At 37.2% G+C, this 25,588-nt stretch overlaps 1 protein-coding gene across 7 annotated transcripts in view; it reads left to right on the top strand.

Annotated features, from left to right (window-relative positions):
- The window catches only part of FCHSD2 (FCH and double SH3 domains 2), a 298,118-nt gene that overhangs the window by 129,658 nt on the left and 142,872 nt on the right, over nt 1-25,588 (top strand). For all 7 annotated transcript variants that reach the window (XM_012456918.2, XM_012456915.2, XM_012456914.2 and 4 more), the window contains 4 exons: nt 1,893-2,037; nt 10,870-11,003; nt 14,553-14,607; nt 15,456-15,584. In XM_012456918.2, coding sequence (XP_012312341.1) covers nt 1,893-2,037; nt 10,870-11,003; nt 14,553-14,607; nt 15,456-15,584 — 463 coding nt within the window. The remainder of the gene's footprint in view (nt 1-1,892; nt 2,038-10,869; nt 11,004-14,552; nt 14,608-15,455; nt 15,585-25,588) is intronic.

The raw sequence follows: 25,588 nt of genomic DNA, 5'->3' as shown, positions 1-25,588 counted from the left end.
ATACATTCATTTATTTACTCATTCAACACATTATTGTAACAATTCTTTATTTGCTAGGTCCTAGGAATGCAATAGCAAGACATACACACCCCTGCCTTCCTTCATAGAGCTTTCACTATAGTGAGAGGCACAGACATTAACTTAACTATATTAAAATATTTATAATTGAAGTAAAAGTGCTGGAGCCATGAACAAATAACAAAGAGTAACTTGATTGAGTTTGAGGATTGGCTTGGTGGTGATCATGAAAGACTTCCTAAAGGCAGTTACATTTAAACTGAGATTCGAAGGACAAACAGCTGTTAACTAGGAGAAGGGATAAAGAGAAGAGGGTGCTATACTGAGAGAAGAACATGGGTGAAGCGTCTCTCCCTTCCTCTCTTTCTTCCTATCATAATTCATAATGGTTCTTTCTCATTTTCTTTTTGATTTTAAAATGTATTTTCAGTATAAATTAATAGTTACAAATTATAGTACTGAATTTTTCTCTCAGTGCATTCTCTGAGAAAATCAATTGTTGGGACTACTTAGGAGGGAGGGCCTATGGTGAGTTTACATTGCAAGTTCCATTGGTTGTCATGCAGTGAGGCCATGGAGGGCGTTCATTTTGCTGTTCTTAAGTCCATCAGTGCTTTTATGCTAACAGTTTTTGCTGGTGCAGCACACTGAATCTTTCCAAAGGGATAGTGACACATCTCTGCCTAAATAATGAATATTTTCACCTAAATTGATTCATTGGATATATTACATGAACTAATTTGTAAGACTCCATGGTTGAAAACCATAGTTTATCAGGTTTTTTTCTTTACTTCTAACTAAGATTGGGATCCAGGCAATTTTTCTTTTTCTTACTTCTACACTGTCATCTGTTGACCACAGCAAGCATTCTGTATAGCATAGTCCCACATGTTGCTATGGTTGAAAATCGATATGGATTTCTCACCATAGGGAAATCTCAGGCGACAAATATTATAATCTATCAGAATTTCATTTTAAAGACTCATTTTAAAAAATAAAGCACTACCATTGTTATGAGTTATCGATTGTGTTTATAAATAGTGTAGGAGCATGCTAGAATTGACTGAGGCATTTAACAAGTAGGAAAGAAGGTTGAAGAGGAAATTGGCTAGAAAAAGCAAAGGATTAATAATTCTTTGACTTGACTGAGATTGCTGAGCACATTTATCAAGCAAAGGTGATGGGACTTGCTTGGAATGAATCCAAAGCACAGTGTGATGCTGGCTAGGCATTGTTACAACAGGGAGACAGATGTAGAGCAACAATATTAAAGATTTCTTTTGTCAGACAAAATAGACTTTGCAAGCACATAAACAGTTGTTCATGATATATTTTTCCAGCCACATCAGTTTATGTAAGAGTAATATGATGTCGTTGAAAGACAATGTACTATATATAGAAGTATCCAGTCTTCATCTTGTATCTCAGTAGTGCCACCTTCTTATGTGACCTAGAGTGATACTCTGAAATCTGTCTGAGCCTCAGTTATCTCATTAGTAAAATTAGAAAAATATCTTAATGAAGTAATAAAACTTGATATTCATAATGATGGCCTTGTGACAGCGAAAGATTTGAGAGAGTCTGAACTGTTCACTAATTTTTATAATGTTAGCTTTGTGATTCTTGTAGTGCTTTACTCCATTATTAAGAATAGCTAATAAATTAAAACTTCCTTTTGCTGAGCTATAAAAGGAATAGAGTATATGCCATGTTGCTTCTTATGTGTGCTGAAATGTTGCCTATAAGCCAGTATAAATACATTAAAGGAAACATTCATTCATTCTGTCAGTGCTACCTTGTGAGCAAAAGATTAGCCAACTTTTTCTTCCTTTTCCCTGCCTAATTAATACTTTTCTATCCTACTTTGAATTTAGGAGCATGTATCCTGTTTGGAAATCTTTTCTCGAGGGAACAATGCAGGTAGCCCAGTCTCGGATGAATATATGTGAAAACTATAAAAACTTCATTTCTGAGCCTGCAAGAACAGTGAGAAGCTTAAAAGAACAGCAACTAAAAAGGGTATTGTTTTTATTTCGGTTCTTTTCTTATATGCATTTTAATATATCCGTGCTACATTTGTAATCTGCAAGATTATGCTAAATTTTATTTAAAACTTCATATGGTCACAAAGGTTTCTGGTTGACATTTTATTCGGATTTTCTGATTTCAACATGTTCTCATTAAGTACTATATTAACTGCTAAAAGTGAATGTAATTTAAATCTGTGGATGTTCAAAAAGCTCAGTAAATACTTTTTAGAAATGCCACTTTTCAGTGTAATTAAATAGAGCTACTTAGTTTCACAATAATGATATAGTTTGGTGTATATTAGAATAGTTACAATACCACTAATTCTTGCGAATATACATTAATTTGTTTAACTTTCAACTTTACCCATTTTGTATAATAATTTAAAGGAAGTTGACACATTTTGACTAAGTATAAAAAACTTATTTTAAAAAACCTGATGGACTCTAAATATATGGGTTATACATGAGTAAATGTTTTCAAACATTTACACATAATTCTTTTATTACACAGAAATTAAAAATTCATAGGAAAATGGCATTGCTTAATGTGACTTTTTAGAAAAGTTGGCTGTTGAAAATAGGTGATTGGATTGCATTCTTTTGGAAATAGAGTTATAAAAATTGAGATTATCGTTATACCTAATAAGTAATTAAAATTTTCTTGTACAAATATTAATACTTTAGAAAATATTAAAGTAAAAGAAAGAAAATATTAATTATTTAAGGAAATAATATTGTAGAAGTCATCCAGTGTTTTGATTCTAGTTGCCATTTGGATTTTCAAAACATTTTTACAAACGCCTTCCCCACCGAAAACCCCTGAATTTTCTGTTTGCCAAAGATGATTATAGTAGCATGAAATCAGTATGTTAAATGTATATGTGTCTTTATGTAAAATGTTAGTTTCTTTAGAGCACTTATATACTGTTAGTCAGTTAAACATATTTGTTTAAGAATGCCTGTGTTTTATCTTTGCCAAAGAATATCTCTTTCAAAACAAACATAGTGAGTAACCTATGTGATCACTGGCCAATTTTGAGTTGGAAGAAAGTGTGTGTGTGTGTGTGTGTGTGTGTGTGTGTGTGATTGTGCAGAAAGAGGGTGGAAGGTGGGGGCAGAGAATACTAGTATAACTTCCCAACCAGGAGGAAATACTGCATTTCAAATTTCCAATTCATTCATCAGATCTAATTGAATTACTGGAAAATTCTAACTTGCTCAATATCAGAATATTTTGAGAGTTTAACTGCCTCTGGTGCTTTTCTTTTCCATTGATGAAGTAGTCTCAGACCTGAATTTAACTGACATCCCTGGGCAAAGAATGTTTGGTAAGGCTCGGTGTGATGGCTCATGCCTGTAATCCCAGCACTTTGGGAGGTCGAGGTGGGTGGATCACCTTAGGTCAGGAGTTCAAGACCAGCCTGACCAATATAGCGAAACCTCATCTCTGCTAAAAATACAACAATTAGCAAGGCATGGTGGCTTGCACCTGGAGTCCCAGCTTCTTGGGAGACTGAGACAGGAGAATTTCTTGAACATGGGAGGTGTGGAGGTTGCAGTGAGCCAAGATTGTGCCACTGCACCCCAACCTGGGCAACAGAGTGAGACTCTGTCTCCAAAAAAAAAAAAAAGAATGTTTGGTAAGATTTAACAAATGCTCATGTCTGTGAATTAACTTGTTTTATATGATAGCTGATAATCTATTTATGTTACATCTAAGCAGTTGTTAAATATTCAGTACATATTTGACATACCTGTTAGGACTCTCAGATTGACAGAAACCTCCTTCGCACTGCCTTAAGCCAAGAGGGGAATGTATCTGCTTGTATAACTGAAAATTGAAGGACTTCAAACATGGATGGATCTAGGGGTTCAGATGATGGTATTAGAATCCAGACTTTCTTTTTATCCATTAGCTCTGCTTTTCTGAATGGCTTCATTTACTAATAACTCTCTCCACATGGTGACCCTCAGCATGCCAGATTTATAAATCTTAAAGGTAGCAATCCCAGATTTTTCATTTTCCCAAATGACCCGAGTTGTTTTGCATAGCAGCTGCATCATTTGGCATTCCCACCAACAGTGCACAAGGGCTTCAGTTTCTCTACAGCCTTGCAAACTTGTGTTATCTTTTTAAAAAATAATAGCCTCCTAACAGGTGTGAGATAATTAATATTTTATTGTGGCTTTGATCTGTATTTCACTGATAGTGATATTGAGCCATCTAATCTTCTTTATTATCAATTTTTCCTCCACTATTAGCTTCTTACTTTTTAAATCCTGTATTATTTCTTTAGTAATTACCTTAGAGATTCTAATATGCCTCCCTAACTTATTACATTACTTTGAATCATTAATTTTACTATTCCCCAGACCTTGTTCCAAATTAGTTGTTTTTTTGAGACGGAGTCTTGCTCTGTCACCCAGGCTGGAATGCAGTGGCACGATACTGCAGCCTCTCCTTTTGGGTTCAGGAGATCCTCCAACCCCAGTTTTCTGAGTAGCTGGGATTACAGGGATGTGCTACTACGCCTGACTAATTTTATTATATTTTTAGTAGAGACAGGGTTTTGCCATTTTGGCCAGGCTGGTCCTGAAATCCTGACCTCAAGTGATCCGCCCCCCTCAGCCTCCCAAAGTGCGGGAATTACAGGCATGAGCCACCTCGCCTGGCCCAAATTAACTTATTACAATCTACCTTGAAGTATTTTACCACCTCATGAACAATGTAAAAATCTTCTAACAAGATAATTTCATTTAACTCCCAATTATGACTTTTTGGCTATTAGACCTTTTGACTCTGTCTATATGTCTTTTCTTCTTTTTGATCATTTTCTGTTTTCCACCCTTTTTTCTCTGTGTACTTCAGTCTGAATATTTAACTGATCTGACAGTTTGTTAATATGTTGTTCTGCTATTTTGAATCTGCTTTAAAAATTCATCTTTTGGGGCCGGATGTGGTGGCTCACTCCCGTTGTTTCTGCACTTTGGGAGGCTGAGGTGGGAGGATCATTTGAGCTCAGGAGTTCAAGACCAGCCTGGCCAACATGGTGAAACCCCATCTCTACTTAAAAAAAAAAAAAAAAAAAATTAGCTGGGTGTGGTAGCACACACCTCTAGTCCCAGCTATGCAGGAGGCTGAGGCAGAGAATTGCTTGAACCCAGGAGATGGCGATTGCAGTCAGCTGAGATCGCGCCACTGCACTCCTGCCTGGTGACAGCGAGACTCCCTCCCCTGCCACAAAAAAAAAAAAAAAAAAGAAAAAGAAAAAATTAGCCAGGTGTGGTCGTTCATGCCTGTAGTCCCAGCTACTTGAGAGGCTGAGGCAGGAGGATCACTTGAGCCTAGGAGGTAGAGATTGCAGTGAGTCGAGATCGTGCCACTGCACTCCAGCCTGGGTGACAGAGGGAGACCCTTTCTCAAAAACAAAACAAACAAAAAAACCTCATCTTTTGGAATCTTAATGCACGTTTCAGTTCTAGGATTTTTTTTTGAGACGGAGTTTCGCTCGCTACCCAGGCTGGAGTGCAATGGCACGATCTCGGCTCACCGCAACCTCCACCTCCTGGGTTCATGCAATTCTCCTGCCTCAGCCTCCTGAGTAGCTGGGATTACAGGCACGCGCCACCATGCCCAGCTAATTTTTTGTATTTTTAGTAGAGACGAGGTTTCACCATGTTGACCAGGATGGTCTCGATCTCTTGACCTCGTGATCCACCCGCCTCGGCCTCCCAAAGTGCTGGGATTACAGGCGTGAGCCACCACACCCGGCCTAGGATTTTTATTTGACTTTTAAACAATACATTCCATGTTTCTGGTACAATTCTCCATGTTTTTCCTTTATCCTCTTAAACGTGTTACTACTAATCTCTATTGTATAATTTCACTATCTGAATTACTGTAAGTCTCTTTTAACTGCCTGCTCTTTTTCTTGGTTTTTTGGTTATTTGGATCTTCTGTTTGATTATGACTCACAGTGTTGGACATTGTGGATAAAAATTGTAGAGGCTCTGGAAGATGTTATTTCCAAGGAGGGTTAAGTTTTCTGCTGGCAGGTAGGTAGAATGCTGTTAGATCACCTTGAGACTGTTAGGATCTCTGGTTTTAGGCTTTTTAGGGCTACTCTGTTTCACTTACTCCTAGGGTTTTAACTGAAAGTATAGGATGCTTACCAAGACCCTTCTATTTTGACAAGACTTGAACTCTAACCTTTGTTTTCTCAACATCAGGTAGGTTCTCTGATATCTGATCTCTGCTTACTCTTTAGCCTCTTGGTTACTGTTCTCTACTGGATTTCTTGGCATTTCACCCAACACCTACTTTTTAGAAGTCATCTATTAACTCAAGGGGAAATTGCATACACATTTCTGGACTTGCTTTTCCTCAGTAACCCTTTTTCTAGACGCTTACCTCTCAAGTTCCTGTTCTTTTGGCATCTCTCAACTCCAGCCTCTGTCTCCAAGGTCTTGTAAGAATGCCACTTTCTGTTTCTGTTATTTCTTAATGCCATGATTCAACAGATGCCCTGAGGAAAAAAGTCAAGTTGAATTTAAGACTTACCTTGGTGCACTCCTCACCTGGGAGAGGTGTCATAGTCCTTTAGGTCCAGTGTGTAGTGGTGTTCTTTAATGCTAGCAGTTTTTTAAAAAATGTATTATGTCCTACTTTTACCCTTTTCAGACTAGAAGAAGGTAGTCTGATCCAAGTTGTTCTGTCATGATCAGAACCAATCTGACTTAAAAATCTTCCTCTGTAACATTTTAAAGTTCATGTTCTTTTCAAGATTTTCTCTAATTTGGCTGTTTTCTTTTACAGTGCTTGGAGGATAAACACAGTTATGGTACAATTATGAGGAGTCTGGGTTTATAATGAGGATTATGAGAATTATTGCATTTTCAAAATTATTTTCTGTATGCTGATATTTGCTTAAAAATGAATGAGAGCCACAATAACCTAAGGCTTTTTGCCATTTCTGTGTTTACGTAGCCACACTTTTGTTGATATCTTTCTCATTTGTACTAGAGTGTACTTACCTTCCTTGAAATATTGTAGTTCACATTTGTATAACACTTTAGAATTTGCAGACTGCTACCATATCCATTATAGTCTCATTTGTTTTTCATAACAACCCTGATAGTATTATTATTTTACAAATGATAAAACTAAGGCTAAAAATGTTAAACAGACTTAGGTAGTAAATAACAGAGTGGAAACTTAAATATACTACTACTTCCTAATTCCAAATCCTATACAATGCTTTTAAAACACTTAAAGCTTAATACTGAAACACGTTTACAGAAAAATACATGTATGCCTTCACCATAGTAGACTACTTAATTACTCCTTTTTCTCTCAATTTCCTAATTAATTGTTCCTGTTTCTGTATAACCTTTATGTTTGTTTTTTTTTTATTATTTTGTGAATTTTCCATTTACTCTGCTTTCTTTAATTATACCGCTGGTTTTGGACATTACCCTTAATCTTAATGTACTTTAAGTACATTAAAAATGAACTTTTTTCTTCTAATTTTTTTCTTAAGATAAATGTCTAGGGCATTATTACTGTCTAGGGCATCCTACTACTAATCGTTTGTAGGACTTAGATGTGTTGGCCCAGGTTACTTTTATTTTTATTCCTATATTCAAGTTATTAGCACGTCTATTATTATATCTATATCATATTCAGAGACTATATTTTTAACTTCTTCTTTTTTTTTTTTTTTTTTTTTTTTTGGAGACAGTCTTTCTTTGCTCTGTCACCCATGCTAGAGTGCAGTGGCATGAACACAGCTGACTACAGCCTCAACCTCCTGGGCTTAAGTGATCCTTCCACCCTAGCCTCTCAAGTAGTTGGGACCACAGGTGCTTGTCACCATACCTGGCTAATTTTTGTAGTTTTTTTGTAGAGATGAGGTTTCACTGTATTGCCCAGGGTCTCAAACTCCAAGGCTCAAAATATCTACCCACCTCAGCCTCCCAAAGTGCTAAGATTACAGGTGTGAGCCACTGTACCTGCCCAAGTTTTTGGTTCTGAAAATCAAATTGTTGCCAAGGAGTCTGCTCTTAACTTTTCACACCTGCAAACACAGCATTATTAGGATGTTTAGCACTTCTTTATGGGAGTGTCAGTTTGTCACCATATTATTTATTAAACAATAGCTTTGTATTTGATAAGGACTATTATAATTTAGGGGGAAAGATAGCTCTTCTTTCTGCAAGACAAAGCTGACTTTTAGTTTGTATATAACAAAATACTATTCAGCCATAAAAAGGAATGAAGTACTGATACCTGCTACAACTTGAATGAACCCTAAAAATGTTACGATAAGTAAAGGAAGTGAGACGCATAGGGCCACATGTTGTCTGATTCCATTTGTACTGAATATCCCAGATAGCAACTCCATAGAGACAAAAAGTAGATTAATTGTTGCTGGGAGGTGGGGAGAAATGGGGAGTGACAGCTAATGGATACAGAGTTTCTTTTTGTGGTAGGAAAATGTTTTGGAATTAGGGCAGAGTGATGGTTGAACAACCTTGTCAGCATACTAAAAACCACTGAATTGTATACTTTTAAAAGGTGAATTTTATTGTATATGAATTATATGTCAATTTTTTTTTTTTTTTTTTTTTTGAGACGGAGTTTCGCTCTTGTTACCCAGGCTGGAGTGCAATGGCTCCATCTCAGCTCACCGCAACCTCCGCCTCCTGGGTTTAGGCAATTCTCCTGCCTCAGCCTCCTGAGTAGCTGGGATCACAGGCACGCGCCACTGTGCCCAGCTAATTTTTTGTATTTTTAGTAGAGACGGGGTTTCACCATGTTGACCAGGATGGTCTTGATCTCTTGACCTCATGATCCACCCGCCTCGGCCTCCCAAAGTGCTGGGATTACAGGCGTGAGCCACTACGCCCGGCCCATGTCAATTTTTTAAAAGCTTACTATTTTAAGATAAACTATGTCTATAAGGGACCTTAAAAACATGGTCATCACAGAACTAGGGTACATACTTTAATGAGTTACATGGTAAATGGTATCATCACATCCTTACTGTGTGACTCGGAGTAAATTATTTAACATCTGAGTCTTTTTTCTCATCTTAATGGGACGATGACAACAACGACTGCTACTACCACCACCTTTTTCACAGATTCATTTCAAGGATTAAAGGTGATAATACATGTAAAGTGCAAAACATAGCATCTGTGCAGTGCCTATAAAGGGATCTTTTAGAAGTAATAAGCATTCAGATTCCTGGGACTGTCATAGGCCACACCTGGCAAGAGGTTTACTGAGAAGGACAGAATATAGGGAACACAGTTTGCCAGTAGGGAAGCATCTAGCATTAATGGAATTATTTCTCCCACTTTTGTATGTTTTGGTCCACATAGCTGATCAGTCATTCTGTTTGGTCCTCCAAGTGATAGGTCTAGGACAAGGGAGTGAGACTCACATTTTCAGGGCCAGCTTTTGCCCTTAAAGACTAAAATTTTTTTATGACAACTCTATAGACAGAGCTTCCAGGGTCCTTGTAAGGGACATGTTGAGATACAAGAATCACCATACTCACAGAAGCCCCAAACCATGGCTTTTCTATCAGATATTTATAGTTAATTTTTAGTTTATCCGAAATTGATGCAGTTTGCCTATCAGGGTTTGTAAGCAATGTTGACTAATAACACAGCTGACATTGTGTCTTCTCATCAGGTTTCTATTGAAACACAGACCTAGAAAGTTGAGCAAAGGCCCAGTTTCGTGCAGAGGGGAAAAGTTTTGTTTAATGTGTTTCTTTAAACTTTTCCTTCACAGCCTAACACTTATTAAGTGCATGTGAGTGGTTATTTTGCTTTTATCTGTCCATGCAGAATCTTCTAGATCTCTCATCCCCTGTAGTCCTTTCTTAACACCTAACAGCTTCTGGGAAAGTCTAACCTATGTGTCATATGGTTAAGTTTATTCTTGTTTTATCCTGGGTTTTTCTGATGTCCTTGCCCTCCTCCACACTATTCAGCCTTGCATAATAGTCCCTCACCAGTGTCTCTTCCTGCTTTGCTGAGCTTTTGCCAGTCTCCGCCAGTGCTATTTCAGGCTTAGAAGTTTTTAGATGTAACTGCTCTAAGCTGACCGCAGGTAGTGACACTTCTCAGTGGTTTGCTTCAAACTGGGGTAAATCTGTTTTGGATATTCAGAAGGGTCCTGAAACAGTGTTGCTTTGGCCCCAGGATGTTATAAAAGTTAATTGACTAAACATTGAGTTGTTGTGTCCATCCCTTCTCCTTGAATGTATACATGTACCCAAGGTGTTGGGCTTTTGAGTAATAATTATTACGGGGTACCCAGGTTTCCTGCTTCTCTTCTTCACCTTGGACTTATCAACTCAGACTACTCAGATTTCACTCCTTGTCTAAGGGGTGAATTCTTCAGTACCCTTTGCACCATTGGTTACCCAGACATCTAGAGAGACTTTATTAAGATTATGGAGAAATACAGAATTGCTTTATTGTTTTGCTTTTATTACCATGATATCTCCAACAGTAAGAACATTTTTCATAGTTGCTCCTCTATATCTTACCTTAATGTCAGTCATCAGCAGCACTCAGGTTATTTCTCAGTGTATGATTGTTAGGCAAACTGTGGCACTGTTTGATGTACAGTACTTGAGATGGAAATAGCAGGATTTTAATTTGCAATTTGAAGGACACTGAAAGTACTGATTTTTCCCCTGGGTTTCCATCTTGAAGGCATAATGCATAGTCCTTAGGACAAAGCCATTTTCTGTAAGCCTGAAAACTAAAATCATAATGACCGTACTTTTGTATTTTACAGTGTGTGGACCAGTTGACAAAGATCCAAACTGAATTACAAGAGACAGTGAAAGATTTAGCTAAAGGCAAAAAGAAGTACTTTGAGACTGAACAGATGGCTCATGCAGTACGAGAGAAAGCTGACATCGAGGCGAAGTATGTGTTTTAGCATTTCTGAGAAAGTAATTATGCAAATAAATGTTATTGTTGCTAATTGTTTGTTCTCGGTAATGAGCATGGACCCATTCTCAGGTAGTGGTGGTTTCTTTTGATCTACATATGTTATATACTTTAGGTCACATTTTTTAAATTGGCTGATTTTTATCTAAATTAATATAGCAAAATGGGAATATTAGATTAGTCAGTTTTCATATTAAATTGAATTTTGAAGAGGAAAGAAAGTAAATGAACATTGTATTTACAGACTTGAAAGTTTATCAAAAGCCTAAAGTTGCTGCTATGGTATCTGAATATCAGGGTTTAAAAGCCTCATTTTTCTCATACTGGACTCTCAATCAAATCAGTGGTAGATGGAAATCCCTGTGATCCTCAGGATGCCACTGAAGGTCCATGAACACATCAAGTGAATGAGAACACTGACCTCCATGTAAAAACCCTACCCCCAGCACTGTTTTTTTCTTTTACACAAAAATTTAGTGTATTTGTACATACTTTGTCATGTACACTTTAGCAATTGTATGAATTTCCCTTTCACCATATGTGAATTATAAGTCTTTTTTGAGAATAAGTAGGAAAAGAAGGAACTGGCAACTGGTAATAGAAGGTGATATAAAGCAAGCAATATAATAGAAATTTTTGCGATGACAATTTGAGGAAAGATAAAAAGTTGATGAGAAAAAGCATCTTACAGAATTGGACTCTGAAGAGGTCTGTGAGAAGGACAGCTGAGACTCTGGTTCAGTGTGCCAACCGTTGCAAAATCTAGGAGTCTGAACTCCTAGTCATAAAATCAGGAAGGCTTTGACCACCTGTACTGACAGACCAGCAAGGAGGGGGGTGTCTTTCTAACGCGGTTTTTATCTACAAGAAATATAAGCAACCTTATAAGCAACTTGTGAAAATTTAGGGGCTTCCCCAGTTTACCAAGAGCTGGTGAGTATTCATGAAGGATTTGATGTTAGATATTTTCCTAATTTATTTTATTGTATTTATTGTTTTGTTCTTTGAATATACAAACATTTCCTGTACTTTTATAGCATCAATGATCTTCTCAATAAGACCTGCAGTTTTTAGTTTAGATCTCCATTGGGAATATACTGTCATGGTCATTTTTAGGAACTTGTTTTCTTAAACTCTCAGGGATCCTAGAACAGAGAATTGGCAGATTTATAGAGTATAAATAAACACCTAATTTAACCATGGCCCACAGGATGAACACGAGAACAGTGGAAGGCTGTTTCCGAGAAGTGTGGATTTGATAGGGTGTAATTCACAGAGCTGATCACAAGAAATTGCCTTCTAACATGGCCCAAATTCAGAGGGGTACAGCAAGTTAGACACACTAATGTTTAACTTTTTAACTATAGAGTAAGAAATGCCTCTTTATCTTCATTTATTCGCTGTTTGTTGAATAATTACTTTATATTGGGTAAGGTGAGTACAGAGATGAGTAAGGTAAGCTTTGTGCCCTCAAGGAGTTTAAAGCCTAGAATTAGAATCTCAAAGAAATTAAGTACCTGAAGTCACTTAATAGTAACTGATAATTTATTTGCGGTAGTAATGTGAAAACACTCTTAAGAAAGCATAGAAAATATAGAGGTTAATTTCACCTAATGATAAAGGAAACCTTCATAGAAGAATTGATATTTGGATAGAATCTTGAGGAATGAGTATAAATTTTCTAAGTAGAGTTGAGGAGGAAGATCAGGAAGGGGAATGTAAACTGTACTACCTATAGTTTGATAGATGACTTGATAGGTGGTGTGGAGATGCACACATTAGGAGAGACCATACAAGGAAAAGGGATACACGTTGAAGGAGATGATGAATTTCATTTTGACTATGTTTGTTCTGAAGAGCCTATGAAACACGGGTGAATGTGTTTGGAAGGTAGTCAGATATCTGGCACTTAAATGAGAATTTAAGCCTGAAGATCTCACTTTGAGGGTCAGTTGCCTATCAGATGGTTAGTTACAATAATAAAATTCCATCTGGAGTAGATGAGAAGTTGAGTTTGGAACCCCAAGGAACATTAATTTTGAAGGGTAAATGGTAAAGAGTAGCACACAGTATAGTTCATTATTTGTGTAGTGTTTGGGTATAAGAACCCTGCGTTATTTTTTCTAGATTGCAATCTTTGAGAACAGGTACGGTCTTATTCTATCACTAATACCTACTTTAATACTGCACATGAAGTATATTAGGATTAGGAAATAAAGCAGAAGCCAGAAACTTTTATATTGGAAGATCTAGATGCAACTCAGCCTATTTGGATAATGACTGTAAAAAAAAAAAAAAGAACTGGGAATATCCCCAAACAGTCTTATTCTGAAAAGGTTTTCTCAGAGATTTGAGTTTGTGGCCTTTACTCGAGAAAATGAACAGGAATATGATTAATAAAAATAAAATAATTATGAAATCTGACTATGACAAGGTAAAAAATAACAGGAATCTTTCAAACCCAATTTTTTTTTTAACAGTGGGGAAGTAGTTGTGCTGCATATGTCTTCATCCCTGAATGTTTTCTCTTGTTAGAAAAATAAGAGTCTGCTTTTCCTATCTTCTTCACACTGGCTTTGCAAAGACTAGCTGCTCCATCATCCGGTCCCAAATTGGCCAGCAACTTTACTTCGTGGGGCACAGCTGCCAGCACATGCATTGAATTCTCCCATGGAAATCACCCTGGCACTGTAGTCAAGACAAACATTGCAGCTTAAAAAAAAAAAATCACTGGTCCTGAGAGTGTTGCTTGTTCCCTAGCATTTGTCTGTTGACATTTTCCATATGGTTATCTCTAGCTGTTTGGGTAAAATCAACATGCTTGTACTACTGATCGTTAGATTATGGTTACTCTCCCAAACTGAGAAGGATCAAGGGAGATAAGAACACAAGAGTGGGAGAAGATTACATCATACAGGGCAGAATCCCAGGAGTTTCTCAATAAGTTGAGACTATCCCCTAAGAGCAGAGGGGGCACACAGACAGGTACCCATATAAAAAGTACTTTTAGTGGGGGGAATAATATAAGTAAGGAATTTGTAGAGCCTGTTGATTGCATTAAATCATTCCTGGTCTTGTTAGAGCCTTTCACACACAGCCCCAGAAGCTTGCTGACACTTGCCTCCATAGGTTGGTTGTCCCTGGGTATCTCTAACCTTTTAAGGAACTAAAGTGTGTGAAGTTGTATGATACTGAGAATAGCCTATAGTTTGATGGCACTTGTTTATTAGGAGACACCAATATATTTTGGTGGTTTTCTTGGTAAAAGTTTTTTTTTTTTTCTTTTTTTTTTGTCATTCTGGATATTTTTCTTATATTAATCTCAATATTTCCTGTTTTACCATAATGTTAAATTCTTCCTGTAGTAAAATGAAGGAAAATAATTATTCTTGGTTTTACATTTTTCATTCTTTGTTAGAACAGTATCTTGAAAAGAGGTTATTTTTAAAATGTAATAATATCGTATTTAGTAATTTTGTGATATAGTTTGACTTTATTAAACATACTTTTCTGTTTTTATTACAGATCTAAACTTAGTCTTTTTCAATCAAGAATCAGTTTACAGAAGGCAAGTGTAAAGGTGAGTTTTCAATAAGTGTATTTCACAATTGAGAAACCTCTTAGCTTGTAAAACAGAGAATTGGATCTTTGAGGGTGGAGGTAGATTATTTCTACCTTAGAGAAGCATTTTAAAGTAACTGACTCAGGGTGGAACTTTCCTTCCCAATTCACGGGGGTTTTTCACCCAGTTGTCAACACCTTAGACACAGCTTACTTCTCAAGACTGTGTTAAGGGTAAGTTTCTATACCTTACCTACTTAGGGAGCCTGTTGTCTTTATCTCTTAGTCCAAGAGACTTAATCTAAGGGCTTTGAAAAGCTCTACAAAATCTATTTCATTTAGATTTAGACCCCTGAGCAGATATTCTGGGCCAGATGTGAGTGAGTTTTTCCTTCAGAAACTTCACACTGTGGAATGCCTGATTAAGTAATCTTAGAGACCTGGTTGTGGCTGCCAGGATCCAAACTAGCATGCGGTTCATCTGGCACATTAGAAGTACAGATTTTTAAAAAACTATTTTCTAACTCCACTAGATTTATCCATGCCTTTGAAGATAAGATACTTAATTTCAGAACCTTTATTTACCCATTCGAATAAAATGAGCAAAATATTTTTAAGTTATTTACAAAACTTTAGAAGTATGTTAAGCAATTATTTGAAAATGCTCCTACCCTGTATAACAGTTCTAGTCACTGTTTCATTTCTCAGTAGTGATGAATAATTTTTATATATGTATAAATGTTTTCCCCACATGGTTACCTCTATTCTTGTTGGGGAGCCATTAATTGCAAACTAAGAGTAGGATTCCTATGTGTTTTGCAGTACAATATCAGTTTGCAGTGATCATTTTCTTTTTCTATGTTTTAGTTAAAAGCCCGGCGGTCTGAGTGTAATTCCAAAGCTACCCATGCAAGGAACGATTATCTTCTTACCCTAGCAGCAGCAAATGCACATCAGGATCGCTACTATCAAACAGATTTAGTTAACATTATGAAGGTAATACAGCTTTCATATCTGTGGTAATTTTACTTCATTAAAAACAAAAACTCAGGAGTTGGGTGTTGGGTTTATGGGATTGAATCTGTAGAAGAGTAGCCAGACTATATTGCATTTCATTGGAAGATACTTGTTTTTGTTTGGGTAGCATCTGTTTCAGATAATTTGGATTAATCGTTAGCTAAGAAAATGTTTACAGACAAGTCACAGTAAAGGATTATATTTTTCCCTAGGTGTGGCAAATATTTGTTGTCTAGTGGTTATTGATATAGAAGATAAGAGAAATAACTCTTAAACTGAGAAACTGCTGCTGAGCTGTTTTCTGAGACTCATGTCGTTTGAATAAAATATTGAAGATTCTGCCTAGCTTCAATATTTTAGCATAATTTTTTGTTAGCTTGTATCTGTATTTTCTGAAAAATTTTTTAAGTTTTATGCGAAAGAATATTTCTATTAAAAATTTATTTTTATAGTGTATCTCTTAGACTGAATTTTTTATTAATTAGAATTTTGGCCACAACTATGGTTAATGATAATTATGAGGCCTTTTTAAATTTTGATATTTTAGAGACAAGGTCTCGCTCTGTTACCCAGGCTGGAGTGCCAGTGGTATGATCACAATTCACTGCAGCCTTGAACTCCTAGGCTCAAGCAATCCTCCCACCTCATCCTCCTGAGTAGCTGGGATCCAGGCACATGCCACTATGCCTGATTGCTTTTATTTTTAGAAAAAAGAGTCTTGCTATGTTGACCAGGCTGGTCTCAAACTCCTGGCTTCAAGCAATCCTTCCTCCTAAGCTTCCCAAAATGCTGGGATTACAGGTGTGAGTCATTGTGTTTGGCTATTTTTTATTTCTAAAAAACTTAGATTTTTTAAAATTTCGATAAGTTTATCCTGAATTTATAGGTAAAATTGCATGTTGCTATTTGACAATTTTGAGCTGCCTATGCGGCAAACCAAAGAATATGTTCAATAGCTATATGAAGATATCTGTCCTCTGGGTATTATGTTGAAATGCAGATCGATTAAATTAAAGTTTGTGTACCCAAACTTGATCTAGTTTTTCCCTGTTTATATCACCTATGATGTGTCTTTAATTTTCATTGAAGTAAAGAGAAGAGGGTGGAAGGAAAGGAAACCTTTTTATTCTGTTGCCAGGCTTCTCCCTTGTTGCTGGCAGACAAGCTCTGCTTTGGATTGTAGCTGTCATTCTCCTGTTTTCTGAAAACCCAAACATTTTATCATTTTGTTTTTTCTTTTATTTTCAACCCATCCCCCTCAGATGTATTGTTTTTAATGACTAACAAACAAACGCATTGCTGTAGTTGAATTGCTTAATTTACAAATCAGCAATTGTGAATGGAGATGCAGCCAGAGCAGGTGCTCTTTTTTCTATAATAGCTCTGGGAAAGAGGTCAACTCTGGCCAGAAACCACAAGTTCTTTCCTTGAAAGTAGAGATGGGACAGTTCCTGGAATCTTCAGGCAAAAACAAGAGTGTTGAAGGTAGTCAAACTGGACTAAGAAGTATCCTATTGCAAAACTTTTTTTCTTTCCTTTTTGTTCACTGCCTGAAATCCCCTTTTCCTAGCTTCTGTTGTGACTTCTGCTTGTTAGAATACAGGTTAGAAAATACAGAGACAAGGAATTGTTTTGTCATCTCAGATGAGAGCTCTGCATATATTTTCAATAAAGCATTAGACTTAGAGGTTTAGGTGTTTTTGTATATATGTATATATTTTTCAGACAGGGTCCTGCTCTGTCATACAGGCTGGAGTAGAGTAGCTTGAACATGGCACACTGCAACCTGAACCTCCTGGTCTCAAGGGATCCTCTTACCTCAGCCTCCCATGTAGCTAGGACCACAGGTGCATACCACCACACCCAGATAATTTTTTGATTTTTTTTTTTTTTTTTTTTTTTTTAGAGACCAGGTCTCACTTTGTTGCCCAGGCTAGTCTTCAACTCCTGGACTTAAGAGATCCTCTCACCTCAGCCTCCCAAAATGCTGGGATTATAGGGGTGAGCCACTGGGCCTGGCTGGTTTTAGTATCATATTTAATCATATTAGGTATTACATAGTGCTTCAGAGTTACAAGGACCAGCAGTTTCAAACAACATATTTACTAAAGATGATTTTTAACACAGTTTGCACTTAAGGTTGTGATTTACTATATCCTATATATGTCTACTATTATATCAAAACTATGTATTTTTCCCTATGAACATTTTAAAATGAACATCGTATCAGCTTAAGCAAAGTGAAAATAAAATTCTGTTTTTTTAAATCAGATCTATAGCTAAAAAAGATGGCCTTCAATAAGCCAGGGAAGGTACATTCTTATGTGGGGTATCTGCTCTCTGCCTAAAACAAAGAGAAAGTTAAAGGGCCTGGCCAACTCACAAATTAGCACATGTTCTTGAACTTACTTCTTTGAAGTCTTCATGCTTATATTTGATCAGCATTGCATAGGTTATGCTTTGGAGTACTGATTTAATGAAACATTGTAGGGTACTAAACTGATTAAAAATAGAGGCAGGGGTCCCTCCTGCCCCTTAAAAATGAGAAAATGTATTTTCAGTTTTCATATACTGTGTATTAACTCATTTTTTTCCTCATGGTAATTCTGTAGTCTACAGTACTGGAAAACTCCTGTCAATCATGCTGTTAGCTACTTAGTACATTTCCATCACTGAATTGACAGTGGCCCTTAGATGCCTTTCTTGGAGATACGTGTTATTCTGAATTAATGTTAAGGAGATATCTGTTTTTCTGAATTAATGTTAAAGTGATAAAGTCCTAGTTAGAATCTTTTAAAAAATGACGTGCGTAGCTGAAAAGTAAGATATTTGGGGCTGAGCGGGTGGCTCATGCCTGTAATCCCAACATTTTGGGAGGCCAAGGCCTGTGGATCACCTGAGGTCAGGAGTTCGAGACAAGCCTGGCCAACATGATGAAACCCCATCTCTACTAAAAATACAAAAAAAAAATTAGCCGGATGTGGTGGCTGACGCCTTTAATCCCAGCTACTCAGGAGGCTGAGGCGGGAGAATCACTTGAACCCGGGAGGCGGAGGCTGCAGTGAGCTGAGATTGCGCCATTGTACTGCAGCCTGGGTGACAAGAATGAGATTTTGTCTCAAAAAAAGGGGGGGTGGTATTTGATTGGTTGATTTAACCATACACATTTAAGAGCCTCTTACTGCATGCTAACTACTGAGTTAGGCTTTTGGAAGAGACAAAGATGAGTTAGACACACTACTCATCCTCAAAGAGCTCAATATGGTAGAAGAGAGAGAGAGAGATACATATATATAGATGATTGCAAATTAGAGTGATGGAAATCACTTACTGCTAGAGGACTGTGGTTAGTAATAATAATAGCTATCTTTTTTATTGCTTAATATTGCTTTGGCATTATCCTAACCACTTAATAAATGTTACCCTTTCTCATTTTCTTTGTTATCCTGGTTAAAGTTCACAGCTTATTATTTAAATAATATTGTAAGTTGTGCTCTTATCTTTGCCCTTTTTCAAATGGAATGAAATCTCAACTCTGATGAACCCCCGTAACTGGATAGTCTGTATCTAAGCAGCCAAGTACTGCTGAAGAAAAGTTTCAGTGGAGCAGATTCATGATCATAAATTAACAGAGGAACCAGTGCAGCAGTCTCAACACTGCTTAGATAGCCTACTGTCTTTCCTTAGTTAATGTTTCCTACTGTTTTTAACAGTTATTTCAACTCTTCCCTCCTCTTCAAACCCCAAACTTACCCCTTCTCTTTTATGCTTAGCAGTTGGGTTTTCTTCCTAATTTACAGAGACAATAGAAACCATTGGAAGGCAGCTTCATTATTGTCCACTATCTAACATCTGATTTCATCTGTATTCAGGACTTCCAGAGTCTGAGTAGCAGTTGTTCCTATCTAAAGGTGATCTTTTCACCTCAGTTTTGGATTATATCTCATCCCCTCCTGCCTTCTTAGGGACTAAAACATTTAATTATTCTCTGTTCTCTTCATATTTCCTGGATATTCTTTTCTTATATTAGCAGTTGTTATCTTGGTGGTAACAACCCTCATCATGACTGTCTTTTGAGTTACAGTCTTCTAATCTGGACTAGTTGCCCTCTGTGTCAGATGCAAGTATTTATCCTGAGATCTCCCTTTATGTCTCTATTGTGTTAGATCTCCAATTTTCTTTATATGTCTTCTTTTCTTTTTTTTCTTGATTTACACTGTTCTTTGGTAGATCACATCCTCCAGTACCTTCTTGAGAAAGTGGACATGGAGGTAAGTTTTTTGAGATACTATGTTTATGAAAATGGCATACTCTGTACTTGTACTTGGATATAGAATTAAAGGTTGAAAGCTCTTGTCATTCAATATTGGAGTCCATACTTCATTGTTTTCTTGTTTACTGTGTAAGTATTGAGAATCCAAAGCCATCCTAGTTCTTGATTATTTGTATCTGATCTAATTGTTTTTTCGTTTTTAGAAGTTTATGGAATATTCTAAGTGTACCCTTTGATTTCTTGGATTAATTCTTCCCTTATGTATTCTCTCTCTGGAACTTCCCATTATTAAGATGTGAAATCTCCTAGCTTGGTTCTTTAAATTTCATTTCCTATTTTTCATCTTTGTCATTACTGTCTACTTTTTGGGATACTTCTTCAACTTTATAGTTCATTTCTTTTATTGGACTTTTAAGTTTTTCATAATAGTTTTAATGTATGCAGGTTCTCTTTTCTCCACATCCTTACAAGCATTTGTATTACCTGTTGTATTAGTTCATTTTCACACTGCTTTAAAGAACTACCTTAGGCCAGGCATGGTGACTCACGCCTGTAATCCCAGGACTTTAGGAGGCTGAGGCAGGCGAATCACCTGAGGTCAGGAGTTCGAGACCAGCCTGCCAACATGGTAAAACCTCATCTCTACTAAAAATACAACAAAATTAGCCAGGCCTGGAGGTGTGCACGTGTAGTCCCAGTTAATTGGGGGGCTGAGGCATGAGAATTGCTTGAACCTGAGAGGTGGAGGTTGCAGTAAGCCAAGATCGCACCACTGCACTCCAGCCTGGGAGACAGAGCGAGACTCCATCTCAAAAAAAAAAAAAAAAAAAAGGAACTACCTGAGACTAGGTAATTTATGAAGAAGAAAGGTTTAATTGACTCAGTTCTGCATGGTTGGGGAGGTGTCAGGAAACTTAGAATCATGGTAGAAGGTAAAGGGGAATCAAGTCCCTTTTTAACATGGGGGTAGCAGAGAGAAAGTGAAGCAGGAAGTGCCACTTTTAAACTATCAAATATCATGAGAACAGTGTTGGGGAAATTGCGCCCAATCCAATCACCTCCCATTAGGACCCTCCCTTGATAAATAGGGATTACAATTTGAGATGAAATTTGGGTGGAGACACAGTCAAATCATATCACCTGTCTTTGGATAAAAATCATTTGAACTGGGGTGACATGCTATCTAATTGTAGTTTTGATTTGCATTTCTCTAATGATCAGTGATGTTGAGTACCTTTTTATATGCCTGCTTGCCATTTATATGACTTCTTTTGAGAAATGTCTATTCAGATCTTTTGCTCATTTTAAAAATTGGATTATTGGATTTTTTTCCTATAGAGTTGTTTGAGCTCCTTATATATTCTGGTTGTTAATTCCTTGTCAGATGGATAGTTTGCAAAATTTTTTTTCCATTCCATGGGTTGTCTCTTCACTTTGTTGATTGTTTACTTTGCTGTGCAGAAGTTTTTAAACTTGATGTGATCCTATATGCCCATTTTTGCTTTGGTTGCCTGTGCTTGCAGGGTATTACTCCAGAAATCTTAGCCCAGTCCATTGTCTTGGAGCTTCCCCCAATGCTTTCTTTTAGTAGTTTCATAGTTTCAGGTCTTAGATTTAAGTCTTTAATCCATTTTAATTTAATTTTTGTATATGGTGAGATATGGGTATAGTTTCATTCTTTCATATGAATATCCAGTTTTTCCAGCACTTTTCCCCCAATATATGTTCTTGTCACCTTTGTTGAAAATGAGTTCACTGTAGATGTGTGGATTTGTTTCTGGATTCTCTGTTCTGTTCCATTGGTGTGTGTGTCAATTTTTATGCTGTACCATAGTGTTTTGGTTACTGTACCATAGTGTTTTGGTTACTGTAGCTCTGTAGTATAATTTGAAGTCAGGTAATGTAATTCCTCCAGTTTTGTTTTCCTCTATCCTAATTATTTTGAAGAATAAGATCAGGCCAGACACACTGGCTTATGCCTGTAATCCCTGCACATTGGGAGGCTAAGGTGGGAGGATCACTTGAGCCCAGGAGTTTGAAACCAGTCTGGGCAACATAGTGAGACTCTGTCTCTACAAAAAAATTTAAAAATCAGCTGAGCATGATGGCACATCTCTGTAGTCCCAGCTATTCAGGAGGCTGAATTGGGAAGATAACTTGAGTCCAGGAGTTTAAGGCTACAATGAGCTGTGATCATGCCACTGCACTCCAGCCTGAGTGACAAAGTGAGACCTCATATCTTAAAAAAAAAGAAATAAAAAGAATAAGTTGATGTTGACAGCTAAATACAAGTATTTGGACAGATTTCTCCAAGGAATATTATTTATTTCTTATGGCAGTAGTGATTAGAACACATACTGAATAGATCATTCTGTATATTATCAGGCAGATTTCTTTGAACTCCAAACTAAAACAAACAAACAAAAAACTGTTGCTAAACCCTGGAAATTGGATAGCTGATTTCATCAGATCTATAGAAATCAACTCAGCTGTTTTGTGGTGAGGTAGTTTGTTTCTCACATGTTCCTTTTTCATATGTTCTTGTTCTTGTGCAGTATATGAACTAACATTGTTTAGAAGCTTGTGAAATATTTCCTTTGTGATTTGGATGAGGAAGAATGAGATACAATGTGTCATAGTAGAAAAGAATACAAACATCAATTTAATAAAATATTTTTTAAAAGCGTACCAATTCTTTATTATTATACTTTAAGTTCTGGGGTACATGTGCAGAACATGCAGATTTGTTACGTAGGTATTACATGTGCCATGGTGGTATGCTGCATCCATCATCCCATCATCCTGTCATCTACATTAGATATTTCTCCTAATGCTATTCTTCCCCTATCCCCCTTCCCACTGCTATTGCTCCCCTAGCCCCCCACCCCTCAACAGGCCCCAGTGTGTGATGTTCCCCTCCTTGTGTCCATGTGTTCTCATTGTTCAACACCACTTATGAGTGAGAACATGTGGTGTTTGGTTTTCTGTTCTTGTGTCAGTCTGCTGAGAATGAAGGTTTCCAGCTTCATCCATGTCCCTGCAAAGGACGTGAACTCATCCTTTTTTATGGCTGTGTAATATTCCATGGTGTATATGTGCTACATTTTCTTTATCCAGTCTATCATTGATGGGCATTTGGGTTGGTTTCAAGTCTTTGCTATTGTGAACAGTGCCACAGTAAACATATGTGTGTATGTGTCTTTATAATAGAATGATTTAATAATCCTTTGGGTATATAACCAGTAATGGGATTGCTGGGTCAAATGGTATTTCTGTTTCTAGATCCTTGAGGAATCGCCACACTGTCTTCCCCAATGATTGAACTAATGTACACTCCCACCAACGGTGTAAAAGCGTTCCTATTTCTCCACATCTTCTCCAGCATCTGTTGTCTCCTGATTTTTTCTTTTTTTTTTTGGAGATGGAATCTCACTCTGTCACCCAGGCTGGAGTGCAGTGGTGCGGTCTTGGCTCACTGCAACCTCCATCTTCCAGGTTCAACCAATTCTCCTGTCTCAGCCTCCTGAGTGGCTGGGATTACAGGCACATGCCACCACACCCGGCTAATTTTTTGTATTTTAGTAGAGATGGGGGTTTCACCATGTTGCCCAGGCTGGTCTCAAACTACTGAGCTCAGGTAATCCACCCTCCTCAGCCTCCCAAAGTACTAGGATTACAGGCGTGAGCCACTGCGCCCAGCCTCCTGATGTTTTCATCTTCGCCATTCTAACTGGCGTGAGATGGCATCTCAAAGTGGTTTTGATTTGCATTTCTCTAATGACCAGTGATGATGAGCTTTTTTTCATGTTTGTTGGCTGCATAAATGTCTTCTTTTGAGAAATGTCTGTTCATATCCTTCGCCCACTTTTTGATGGGGTTGTTTGTTTTTTCTTGTAAATTTAAGTTCTTTTAGATTCTGGATATTAGCCCTTTGTCAGATGGTTAGACTGCAAAACTTTTTCCCATTCTGTTGGTTGCCAGTTCACTTTAATGATAGTTTCTTTTGCTGTGCAGAAGCTCTTAAGTTTAATTAGGTCCCATTTGTCTATTTTGGCTTTTGTTGCCATTGCTTTTGGTGTTTTAGTCGTGAAGTCCTGGCTCATGCCTATGTTCTGAATGGTATTGCCTAGGTTTTATTCTAGGATTTTTATGGTGTTAGGTCTTATGTTTAAATCTTTAATCCATCTGGAGTTAATTTTTGTATAAGGTGTAAAGAAGGGATTCAGTTTCAGTTTTCTGCAATGGCTAGCCAGTTTTCCCAGCATCATTTATTAAATAGGGAATCTTTTCCCCATTGCTTATTTTTGTCAGATTTGTCGAAGATCAGATGGCTGTAGATGTGTGGTATGATTTGAGGCCTCTCATTGTCCCCTCCTTTCTACCCTTCCCAGCCACTGGTAACCACTGTTCTTCTCTCTACTGCTGGATACATATCTAAATGAAAGGAAATCAGTATGTTGAAGAGATGTCTTACAGTACTATTCACAATAGCTAAGATGTGGAATCAACCTAAGTGTCCATCAGTGGATAAATGGATAAAGAAAATGTGATATATGTACATAATGGAGTATTATTCAGCCACAAAAGATTGAAATCCTGTCATTTGTAGCAACATGGATGACCCTGGAGGACATTTGTGAAGTAAGCCAGGAACAGAAAGCCAAGTTCTTTTTGGCTTTTATGGCTAAACAGAAATTCCAAATATCTTCCTCATTCATATGTAGGATTATGTAACTCATCTCTTTTATTTAGAGTCATGGCTCTTCTGGTTTCTCTGTCATCTCTAGCTCTTGTACCTCTGATTCACCTAATGTCTGTTCACCTAATAAATTAGCATGGAAATCTTCAACTCTCAAGCTTGGCTTACTGCTTCTCTTGCTTTATATCCTTTTCATTTTAAATTCCTCTTTCTTGGAGAGAGTAATCATTTGACTCAATTCCTATAAATACTGTTTGATTCTCAAATGTATCTGCAGCCTTGCCCTTTAATTATCCGTATTTATACCTTTACCGTTGGTACATGTGACTACTTAAAGTAACTAAAAATAAATCAGTTTTAAAATTCTGTTTCTCATTCACAGTAGCCATATTTCAGGTGCTCAAAGGCCACATGTGGCTAATGTCTACCATGTTGGACAGTGCAGATATAGAACATTTTCATCATCTTAGAAAATTCTATTGGACAGCAGTGCTCTAAAGCTTATTTTGTTTTTACTTGTTATGGTATGAATGTGTCCTCTAAAGTTCATGTGGTAGAACCTAATTCCCAATGCAAAAATATTGAGAGGTGGGACTTTTAAGAGGTCATTAGGTCATGAGGGCAGAGCCCTCTGAATGGATTATTGCCATTGTTGTGAGAGTGAGTCATTTATTACAGGATGGGGTTCCTGATAAAAGGAGAAATTTGGCCCCTTTCTGCTTTCTCCCTTGTGCTCTCTTGCGCTCTCTTGCTTTTCTGCCTTCCACCATGGGATGATACAGCATGAAGGCCCTTGCAAGATGCAGGCCCCTAGACCTGGACTTCTCAGCCCCAAGAACCATGAATCAAATAAAGGTCTGTTGTTTATAATTAGCCAGTCTGTGATATTCTGATATAGCAACAGAAAATGGACCAAAACATTTGTTTTCTACCATCTCCCCATTGTCTGCTGGTCATTTTTCCCAATAGCCATGTCCATGGTTATATTTGATTATTTCATAATTTAATTGC

Source organism: Aotus nancymaae, unplaced genomic scaffold, assembly GCF_030222135.1.
Source record: "Aotus nancymaae isolate 86718 unplaced genomic scaffold, 86718_ANA_hifiasm-v0.15.2.pri h1tg000059l, whole genome shotgun sequence".
In the NCBI taxonomy this organism is placed as follows: domain Eukaryota; kingdom Metazoa; phylum Chordata; class Mammalia; order Primates; family Aotidae; genus Aotus; species Aotus nancymaae.
This window is presented reverse-complemented; position numbering and strand designations above follow the sequence as displayed.